An 11510-nucleotide genomic window follows, 5' to 3' on the forward strand; every position below is an offset into this window, starting at 1 on the left:
AAAATGAACATAAAGGCAGTAATCCTAGCCTCCTAGAATTATTTTAAATATGGTTCTGGGTAACAAGTTCACAATGAAGGAAAATATGCTACTCAATGAAGGAATGGCATACATGATGTGTATAAGCCATGGTATGAGTTTGGACTAAAAGGCTAGCAGCAAGATGTACGAGGATATGTTGATCTTAGTATGTATTCAGTAGATCCTGTATATCAAGTTACTGGTCAGTTGTTTAATAACCAAAAAGTAAATAGTACATGATAAATTGTTGTTCATGGTTGCAACATCAAAAGAGCTGGAATAATTGCTCTTTCAAGGGTGTCAGAAACTGTTACAAGTGGGTGTGGCACTAAATCTTACAGGTATTTCAAATAAATATCCCTTCTTTACAACAAAAAGCTGAAATTGAAGATACAACACTATATACAGCATAGCTTAAAATAATGAACAAAAAATCAGAACCCCTCAGATATTTGGGATCAACTCGTCGAACATAATGGTGCGACAAGGTTGCAATGCAAAACTGGAAAGCATTTTGAAACACCTCCAGGTAATCGATACTTGAGGAACCAAAATAGACCTTGATAGAGTCAAAAAGTATATTAGCTAATTGAACCTTTTTTTTTTTCTCTTAGTCAGCTCTAGTGTTTCACAATTCAACTCCTGCCCCTGCCAAAGCAGCAGCCACTGAAGCTGATGCCTCTTCAAGTGTCCGCCGCTTCTGCATTGTGTTGAAGGCCTCAACAACATCCCCCACTTCCCAATCAATAAAATCATCCACCCCGATACCACACTCTAGTCCAGCATTAACCTGGCCAGGGAAAATAAGAGTAACTCATTCAGAGAAGTTCAACAAAACCCAGAAAAGAAGCTGTATATTTCTTCTGTTTCAATTAATATGCATCCACCATTATTACATATTAAAACATTCTGAATTGAAAAACAGATAAAGGTATACAAGATATACTAAGAATTTTCTGGAGATTTCTTTTCTTGTGCATTTTGTTGATCTATATGCAAGGCAGAAGCCTCCAACCATACAACAAGAAGCATGGTATGGGATTCATACATGGACCTTGATATGGTGTGCCTTTCTCAAAGTACCCAAATTTTCCCATCTGACGACTTTCCGAGGTGATGATTCATGACAGTTAATAGTAAAACATAGGAGCAAGTGTTAAAGAGAAAGAGGCTTCCTTGAAGCTCAATTTCAATAGTATCTTCTTGGGGAATCCCAAACTCACTGGATCAATAAGGACAATATAGAGAAGATATTCTATATTTTCTCATATCCTAGAAAGGTTAAGTGAAACACAGAGAAAGAAGGGGGGGGGGTCAAGCAGAATGCCAAAATGATGGATGTTGATGCTCAATTGTGGACCGCAGAACAAATAGATTGAGTATCCGAAGCAACAGACTAAAGGCTATGGTCAAGTCTACACCAGGAGGTTCCCACACAACATTAGCTGATCGGCTAGAGCCGACATATGGGCTATCATTAGTTAGTTACGATTTTGTAATAACAAGTATAAATATTGAGAGAGACCTGTGTGGGAGCAATGCAGATATTTTCTTTTCTCTCTGTAGGAGTGCTACTGAAGTAGGACCAGCTCAGTTCTAGTCCTTAGAGAATGTGAATGGTCTTCTTGGATCAGAATTTTATGGCTGCTGATGGCTGTAATGGCTTCTTGAAGGAATAAAAGAGAAAATAGGGAGAGAAAGAAGAGAGAAAATACCTGGAATCACTCAGAGGGTGCCTAGAATCACTCTAGGGCATGGGAATCACTCACCATAGCTAGCATAAGCTGAAGAAAACTCAATATGTTTATTGTCTTTGTGTAAAACGTCCATACATATTTATAGACTCTAAACTCATAATAATCCTAGGAATCAAACTGTTAGACTCAATAATCCTAGTAGGACTCAAACTAAGCTGTCATATCCTATTTCAATTTAAAGAAGACTCAATAACTCTACTCCTACTTAAGCAATGACTCTGAAATTTTAAACATAAACTATAACTAGACAAATTAAACCCTATCATTGTTCGCTACATAAAATTGTAAAAATGATAAAAATACCCCCCTGTCCAAAAATACAGAAATACATAAAATTTCATAAAATCCTAATTTTGACTCTCCAGCTCCTGCATCAGCTACCCTCGAAGGAGGCAATAACCTATCACTTTTTCACCTATATCCCTACATCTCTAGTAACACCAGTGACACAATTTTCATGGGCAAGGGATTCTCCATAACCTTAAGCATAGTTGCATATATCTAGTGCTTGTTAATTTTCATGTCCCCAACATGTTTAAAATCCCAAATTAACTATGAAACGCACTTTCCCTCAACCAAACATTTGTGTATGAATTTCCCAGGTAATTAAGGCACTGCCTCCCTTTTGTGAGAAGTCTTGAGTTTAATCGTTCAGTGCCATAGACTTTTTCTCTTTTTGTTTATTCTCTTTATCTATTTATTTATTTATTATTTTTTTGGATGGAAAGTGGGTTAGTGATTATTTTTTATTGTTAGTGGATGAAGATGGGTTTCCAACCCAGATCTACAGTACAAACAACCATAATTTACCAACCAGAAAGCTAATAGTCCAAGGTGCGTACCTCTTTTACTATTTCTTTCACCCTCTTCAAAGAATCAAGAACGCCAATATGGATGGTTTTCCCATTTCGAGTAATTTGAACACCACAGCCTTTCACTACTTTTCCTTCTGTTACCATGCACCCAGCAACACGACCACTTCCACTACTAAAGATGGCCCGGACTTCTGCTGCTCCAATTGGTACTTGTTCCTATCAATATATAAATCTGTTAATCTTTATTCATATTGATCTTAGCAACACAGGGTACAGAATAAAGGAACTGGGACACGGTCAAACAAAGCCAACCTAGAAGCTTGCCATGCTAAAACTTGACACTTGAGAGAATGATTGGAAACATACATACATATATATATAATCATTGCCACATCCTTATGCTGTTAGTCATAGTTAATTGACAAGGTTCATAAGTGGAATAGTGGGTGGATATGGATTGTGGATCAATCTTTCATGCTTATAAAAAGAACTGTTTCTACACTACAGTTACCCAGCCACCATAATCACATCACTGGGCAAGGGAAAAGAATCAAATGAAATACAAGAAAGTTTCATTTCTCACCTCAACCGGTTCCAAGAGACCTTCCATTGCATTCCGCACATCGTCAATGAGTTCATAGATGACTCTGTACAGCCGAATCTCAATACCCTTGTTATCTGCATATTTCTTAACTGAACCTGGTGCTTTGACATTAAAACCCAATATAACAGCTTTACTAGCAACAGCAAGATCAACATCACTTGTGCTTACATCCCCTGTTGCTTGCAGCAAAAACTTTAGAGTGACATTATCCTGTGGGAGCACCTGAAGAGCTTGTCTGATAGCTTCAATGGACCCCTATTGATGATCAGGTCTCAAATTAGTTTCAATATTGATAAAAATCCACATAGATAAGTATATGGAAAAGGAAATTTGTACTTTAAAGAAATCCAGGTTACCAACTGGGCAGACCATAAGAACAGTTTTTCTTTTCTTTTGTGGTGCACATGTCAGAGTGAGGGATACACTATCCATCAGGAGACTTCCATTTTATGTACCCATCATATGGAGAAGCCTCCCAAATATATTTAAAACTGAGATGGTCATCCATCAAGAAAGAAACCTTTCTATCAGTCCTTTGTTTATTAATTTCACTCCATACAAAGTTGATGGTTTCAAAACCACCATTTTATTTTTCCCAAACAATACTAGGACAATGTAAGAAGAATTATTTCAACTATCTTATTAATGCTTGTTGTAGCCCATCTCCTTGGCAGAAGCCATCAAATAGTGGATTTCACCCGAGTATGGGGCAAATCAAAAGCTAGACCATCAAGTTCTGATTAAAATTTTGGGGATATTTGTACCTGGACATCAACCTTCATAATAATATTGAGCTGGTGTAGATCTAGTCCAGATTGCTTTCCTGCTGAAACTGCAGAAGCCAAGGAAGAAAGAGTGACCTTCCCATCCCCAGCCTTTGCAGATATACGTTTATTGCGCAGCAACTCTGCATGTGCCTCTGCCTTTTCACGTGCAATGTCAAGAGAGTCAACAACCTCAAATTCATCACCCGCAATTGGAACATTATTCAACCCAATGACCTGTGGCAATAAATGGTGTCCAATAAATTTTTAGGAGTCAGTTCAAAAAACAGATAGAAGAAAAAATATGAATAAATCATCCAAACAGTATAATGGAAGTTTCTCACTTCTCATTTCTCTTTTATTTATTAACTTATTATTTTTTATTGTGGAAAGTAATAGTTAGGTTTCAAGTAATGAAAGATAAGCATCAAACGTGTACTGATCTCATAATAGTAATGCTCCCATAAGGTTCTTTCTTCAAAGAAAAAAAAAATCATCTGGAACATCATATATGCATTTCTCATGCATAACTCCAAAGCAGCCTCAACTTCATCCATGCCTAGCTAGGCAGAAGGAAAAGAAAGTGGTGCACAAGTAAGGACTCAACTTAGCCACAGCATGATTATCCTTATATCCTTCAGCTGGCTTTCAATTTTTGATATTAATAGCAAAACTATTTTCCGTTTAACTTGTTTATCAATGATGGTAAATTTGTGAGTAGCACTTTTGGGAATGTAACTGCTTTTCCAAAGAAAGAGGGGTTACAAGTTCAAATGGTCAAAAAGGAAATGTACAAAGGCTTATAGATGGAGTTGCCTTTTAACTTATTCAAGTACTGTTAATATGAAAAGGAAATATACTACAAAACCTGAACAGCTGTAGATGGTCCAGCTTCATCAACACCATTTCCACTGTCATCAAATAAACCCCGCACCTAACCAGGGCACCATTCAGATAAATCCATCAATAAATAATAGAATTAATCAAAACAAGCTGCAACATTTCAATCTAATCATAAGAGAGAAGATAAAGGGGAAAAAAACTTCAAATAAGTAATAATTTTTACAAAAATACTAGTGACTAACCTTTCCAAAGGCCTCACCACAGACTACAACATTCCCCCTTTTGAGTGTACCATTCTGCACAATGAATGTTGCCAGAGGTCCTTTTGATTTATGAAGGCCTGCTTCAATTGCAGTTCCCTTTGCATTTCTGTGAGGGTTGGCCTTTAATTCTTGCAACTTAAAATACAAAACCAAGGATTGTTAAAATGTATAAGAACCAAAGAAAATGGAATATCAATACAACAAAATGAGCAGCAAGAATCTTTTAGTAAAATAGAAGAATGATATATAGTAGAAAAATCTTTCAATATTTGAATAACATGTTGGACTAACAACTACTTCATAGAAGCAGCTATGGCTATGGGAAAGATTATTCTATATTGCAAGAAAATATCAATATCAAACTTATTAGCAGGTCCTACTAAATAAGACAAAAATCTTTCAATATTTCAATAACATTTCAGACTAACAACTATTTCATAGAAGCAGCTACAACTATGGGAAAGATTATTCTCTATTACAATAAAATATCATTACCAAACTTATTAGCATGTCCTACTAAATAAGACAAAAAGCAATATATTACCTCTGCAACAAGCATGACCGTTTCCAACAATTCATCCACATTCTCCCCTTTCAGGGCACTGATCTGATGGATAAAATTCATTATAAGCTCTCTTATAAAGTATTAAAAAGAATAGTTAAAGATACAAGTACAATTTTCATCCTTAGGGAAATAAAGACCTGAACCATTGGGGTATCACCACCCCAATCTTCTGGCATTAAACCAATTGATGAAAGTTCTTGCATGACTCTTTCTGGATTAGCTCCATCCTTATCTATCTGGAAGAGAGGGAGAGATAAGATAAGAATAAGATATTGCAGTCAGAAATTCTGAAAGACCAATTCAACAAAACCTGCTACTTAACAGACACACCTTATTTATAGCTATAACAATTGGCACCCCAGCTGCTTTAGCATGAGCTATGGCCTCATTTGTTTGAGGGCGAACTCCATCATCGGCAGCAACCACAATAATGGCAATGTCCGTCACCCTTGCTCCGCGGGCTCTCATTGCACCAAATGCCTACAAGATTAAATAAGAACACAAACAAGAAAATGAAGCCAAGATAAAAATAAATAAATAAATAAAATCTATGTTAAAGCTTCCGAAAAAAGAAACTACTTCAATATTTGAAGATCTGACAGTGACAACAAAAAACCCAAAGGAACAGAGAAATGAAACAAAAGCAGCACTGCAACAGAAGGAATATCTAAAGGAAAAAAGAGACTTCAAGAGATTACCTCATGTCCAGGCGTATCAAGGAAAACACAAGGTTGAGACTTGCCGTCAACAGGAACAAGCACCTTATATGCTCCAATTCCTTGTGTTATTCCACCTGCTTCAGTTGTAACTACCTGGAAAAGTATACCAGTCACATCTAAAGTATGTTTAGCACATAATATATCATTGGTATATCCATTTTGAGAATTACACAGCGATTTGAACTACCATGTAGTACTAATTCAAATTGATTAGATTATTAGAAGTCCAATTGTGCAGTCATTTACATTCTTTGGAATAGTCAATAATAAGTTGATAAATAGTCCAAAGAAACACAGGTAGCCTGATGGTGAGATCATATAAGTAGGTTAGCTTGCCCAGTTTGGCAGTTTGTCTCTTCTAGGAGGCAATTATATAATGCCCAAGTATAAATTTTCTTATCAAGAACAATGAATGAAAGATGCCAATAGAGAGCATACTCAATTATATGTGCCACCATAAAAAAGGAATAGGAAAAGGAATTATGGTTAAGTTTCAAATATACCTTGCTTTTTCGAATATAATCCAAAAGTGTTGTCTGCCAAGTGGATAACATAAACAACATTTTAGTGAAATCCTGATATCAATGAAATACATTTCCATTCAAACCAAAAAAAAAAAGAAACCCAAAAATGGATAAATGTATGTCCATACCTTTCCATGATCAACATGACCCATTATAGTGAGAACAGGAGGTCTATCTTCCAGTTTGTCAAGGTCTTCCTCATCCAAAATTTCCCTCTTTTTTGCCTTTTCTTCCAACCTGACAGGTGTAGCATCTATGACTTCCACATTATACTCCTTACAAATCATCTTCACCATGTCTTTGTCCAAAGTTTGCACCCCATCGGGCTTAATCCCTTTTGAGTACAGATACCCAAGTATTTCACCTTCACTGATGGCTAAGTTGTAAGCCAAGTCCTCTGTCAGCATACCTTCCTCTCCTACCTCTAGAATTTCAACTCTTACAGGGGCTGCATCCTTTGCTGCCTGAAGCCTAGCTGCTTTACGACTTGCTTTGGTCCATTTCCTCCCCTTCCTTGTAGTTGTTGCACCAGGAATGGAGACATTGAGTTCTGAAGTCTCCTCATCTGGAATCTCAGTTTCATCAACCAAACGTCTCCGTACCCCTCCAGCTGCACCAGTTTTCTTACGATACTCATCTTTAATCTTTCCTGAGGCAGGGCTCTTAGCTGGTTTTGTAGGGGCTAAAACTGCTTGAGCAATTACAGGATCAACCACAGGTTTCTTTGGTGCAAATTTGTCAATCAAGATTGGCTTTCGTTCTCTGGTCTTTTGACTAGGGGCACTGTCATCGGTAACTGGAGGCCTTGGAGCTGCCCCCACATCCTTCAAGATAACTGGCTTCTTGATTACAGGAGGAGGAGCAACAGCAGGTTTTGCCTGCAACTTTGGTTGAACTTGCTTGGGTGGCTGAGGAGATCTTAATGGAGCACGAGATTGAGCTTCTACCTTCTCTGCATCCCCTAGATTCCTATCCACTTTCTCAATCATGGGAGGCCTAGAAGACTCCTTAACAACCTTCTGCACACTGGACACTGGATTCCCTTTCCGCCATACACTCTTCAAAGTCTTAGTTTTCCGACTCCCTGTGGAATTTACTGGCCTACTGGTCCTCGGGTTGCTAGGTTCTGGTTTATTACGGTCCCCACTCTCTTTCACAGTATCCAGTTTTCCAGGACTCTTGGTTTCGAGTTTCTCTGCCTTCTCCAACACTTCCCCAAGTGATTCTATCACCCTACTTCTCTCCTCTGTATCATCAGATTTCTCATCATCAGAATCCCTACTGGGTTTTGCTGGGGACCAGGGTATTGAATTCTGTGCATTAATACTTTGAAGCGATTCAGCTTTAGGCCTGGCTTTCAGAACAGGCTTGGGTGCAGGCTTGAGGATAAGATCCACATCCTCATCTTTGCTCCCTCTGAAGGTGGATTCTAAAGAAACCGAGCTCCCTTGCTCCGCCACCAAATCTGTCGTGACCATGCATTTACATACATACACACAGCTCCATCTGTGCCAACCAATCGGATTACCAAAACTACTCCCCTTAACTATCGAAATTCTTCGAGGTAATGAAGGACTACCTTCAAAGTAACTGGTCAAAGAACTAGCTCTCACACCTCCCAGACTTACAAGGGAAGCTAGAACAGACATGGTTGTTACAGAGAGCCCAAAATCGGCATCAACCCAAGAAAACAGTACCCAATAACTAAACTACAATGCAGCCTCCTAACTATATCCTACCGAATTGCATTTTATCTATAATTCGATCTTGAAAGAATCAGAACTGTTAACCGTAACCAAACTTGGATGAATTTTAAACCTTATGGCAAACAAAGATCAACCTTGATCACAGTGCCACCTGATAGATATCCACTGGTTACAATTCCCCTATAACAAACAGAAGCCCTAGTTCTAGTTTCAATAACAAAAAAGGAAATGGAGTGTCGACAACAGATACACGAGATACAGAAGCGGCAAGTGAACTGTTTCTCGAGATAGAAATCTTACCTCGGAGATGTCACAAATGGGTTTTCTGCAAATTGGATTGGGCAGCGCGAAATCACTGGAACCTCTGATTGCAGAGTCAGGGACAGAGGAAGAGAGAGAAAGAGAAGTTCATCAGTATTTAGCTTGTGCTTCTGGTGGTGGCAAAGCTTGCTTGTGTGGCTGTTTCTTCTCTCTTCAAATTATTTTGTGATAAGGGTGATAAGGTTTTTTTTTTTTTTTCTTTTTTTTTTTCCTGATTTACTTTCATTTCACCGTCTTCTACCTCTGCTTGTATCTTGTAGGCGGCGAGGTCTATTTCGTTTGGACTTGTGAGAGGGTGTGGTTGTAAATGGCTCCACGTTTTTGAATTTTGCCACACCACTGCACCAGCTGGCAAGTTCCAGACCATAAAACATTGAATTAAGGCTTCGTTCGGTTAATATTCTTCTATCATTATTAGAAGAATGAGTAAAGATTTGTTTTATGAATAATGAACCTAAAATGTTGAAGTTTTTTATTTCAATAAATCTATCACTTGGAAATTGGATGAGTCTCGACTCGACTCTCCAGTCCAAAAGAAAACTTTATATTATTTTAGCTATTTTCAATTTTCATATATCCAAATTCTTTTGTTCGAAATTCTCGTACATCCAAATTTGCAACCTTTAAAAGTTAAAACATGATTGATATTGATAGAATCACAAATTCATCAGAATTCTTTAACGCGCTTACCCGGGCGAGTTCATTTATCGGTTAATGGGTATCCGGGTAACGCGGGTACCCGGGGAAAATTCATCAGAATTCTCATCACAAAATCGTCCTCACAGGCTTCACAGCCCTTGTGCTTGTATTCTTGCATTGGAGAGGTATTCTCAATGCACGCTATAAAGGAAGACAAAATCCGAATTCGTTGGAGCAGCTGTTGCTAGACCTGTTAAATGGGTCGAGTCTGATTCAGGACAGGATGTATCTGTCATCATGTCTCATTGCTCCAAATCCCTTCCTAATTTTTTATTTGTTTTGAAATTTGTATTTTTTAATTTCATGTAATTACCTATTAAACCAATAATAAAATAACAGAGGCTAAATTATCTCTAACAACCAATAGAGGGATTTGTTTTTTTAATGTCCAGCCAAGTGGAACCACTATCCCCCACTTTCTTCCAAATATCTCTAATTCCTATTTATCCTCTCCTCTAGCTTTTATCTATATATATCTAAGGTTATGTTTGGTTTAAAGGAAAAGGTAGGGAAAAGAAGGGAAAGTAGGGAAACTTTACAAAGCTAATATAGGTTTCTTTACCGTTCCCTTCCTTTCCCTACTTTTTCCTTCAAACCAAATACAGCCTCAAGAAATTTTGAATTAAAAATTTTAAGAATTATTTAAATATTAAAACGAAATTATATAATAACATTAAAATATTTATTAAAAATACAAAATATAATTATAATAGATTGAATAATATTCATATTACTAATAATTTTATATTTTTACAAAATTTATCACTAAATTATGTACTAACAATATAAAAATTTATGGATAATTCAATTTAAATAATAAAATTTAACATTAAAAAATAAAATATTATTTAAATATTTCAATAAATAAATATCTTAAATAAAAAATTATAAATAATTATATAACAACATATTGAATATTACATAATAACTTTTAAATAAATAAAACTCAAATAACAAAAAAAATTAAATATTTTATATATTATTTAAATATTTAAACAACTAAATATATTAAATATCAAAACATTCAACATAACTAAATTTTAAATAGCTAACATAACGAAATTATGTAATAATAGCATAAATAATAATTTTACGGATTACTAAATTCAATAAATAATTAATATTTTAAATTTTAAATAATGATATTATTTAAATAACTAATTTCACTTATATCAATTAATAATTCTAGAAATAACTTTCAAAATATTAATATATATTTATATATACTAAAATTAATATTTATTGTATTTTTAGTAATTATTTATTGCATTTTTATAAATATATTTTCAATAATTATGTATAAATATATTTTTTTGTTATTTAATAGAAAATTTTCAATAATTATTGGAGATTAAACTACTATTATTTAACTTTTTATATTTAATTTATTGCACTTATTATATTTATGTTATTTTTGTTATAATTTATTGATGAATATTTATTAGAGATTACACTATTTATTGAATAATTTAATATATTTTTAGTATTTATTATATTTTTGTTAGTTATTTATTGTATTTTCATTATAAATTTATTTTTAATAAATGTGTATTTTCACTATCAATTTTCAATAATTATTGGAGATTAAACTATTGTTATTTATTAGATATTAGACTATTAATTTAGTTGAAATTAGGAGTGTTAACTGATTGGTTCAGTTTAGTTGTAGGCTATTTGGCCAACCAAATCGACCTAGTCAGGTTAGGGAGTTGGCCACTCAAAACCGACTTACCATTAGTGAAAATTGGCCAACTCAGGTTATATTGATGTAGGTTGATTTTTGGTTTGATGGGTTGGTTCAAAAGATTTAAATTAATAATTTGAATTTAAAAATTAAATTTAAATTAAAAAATTACTATGGTATTATTAAAAAATTAAATTTACAATATAAAATATTTTAGACTAAGAA

The 11510-nt window shown here is 35.1% G+C and overlaps 1 protein-coding gene across 2 annotated transcripts; it reads right to left on the bottom strand.

The window, feature by feature from the left end:
* Positions 1–208: 208 nt before the first annotated feature.
* On the bottom strand, positions 209–9151 carry LOC104610805 (translation initiation factor IF-2, chloroplastic-like). Of its 2 annotated transcripts, none has more exons than XM_088904381.1 (13): positions 8882–9151; positions 7004–8761; positions 6855–6887; positions 6331–6444; positions 5963–6112; positions 5770–5868; positions 5612–5674; positions 5047–5202; positions 4830–4895; positions 3962–4198; positions 3177–3452; positions 2621–2809; positions 209–811 (listed from the first exon to the last, which is right to left on the bottom strand). In XM_088904381.1, the coding sequence occupies exons 2-13, from the start codon at positions 8522–8524 to the stop codon at positions 650–652; spliced, it is 3066 nt and encodes a 1021-aa protein (XP_088760507.1). In that variant the 5' UTR covers positions 8525–8761; positions 8882–9151; the 3' UTR covers positions 209–649. The 2 variants fall into 2 exon arrangements, with proteins under 2 accessions (XP_088760507.1, XP_010275899.1); XM_010277597.3 differs by having other exon boundaries at positions 7004–8732; positions 8882–9039.
* Positions 9152–11510: the final 2359 nt, after the last annotated feature.

The sequence above is a fragment of the Nelumbo nucifera genome, chromosome 4 (genome assembly GCF_055504915.1).
Source record: "Nelumbo nucifera cultivar China Antique chromosome 4, China Antique-T2T, whole genome shotgun sequence".
In the NCBI taxonomy this organism is placed as follows: Eukaryota; Viridiplantae; Streptophyta; class Magnoliopsida; order Proteales; family Nelumbonaceae; genus Nelumbo; species Nelumbo nucifera.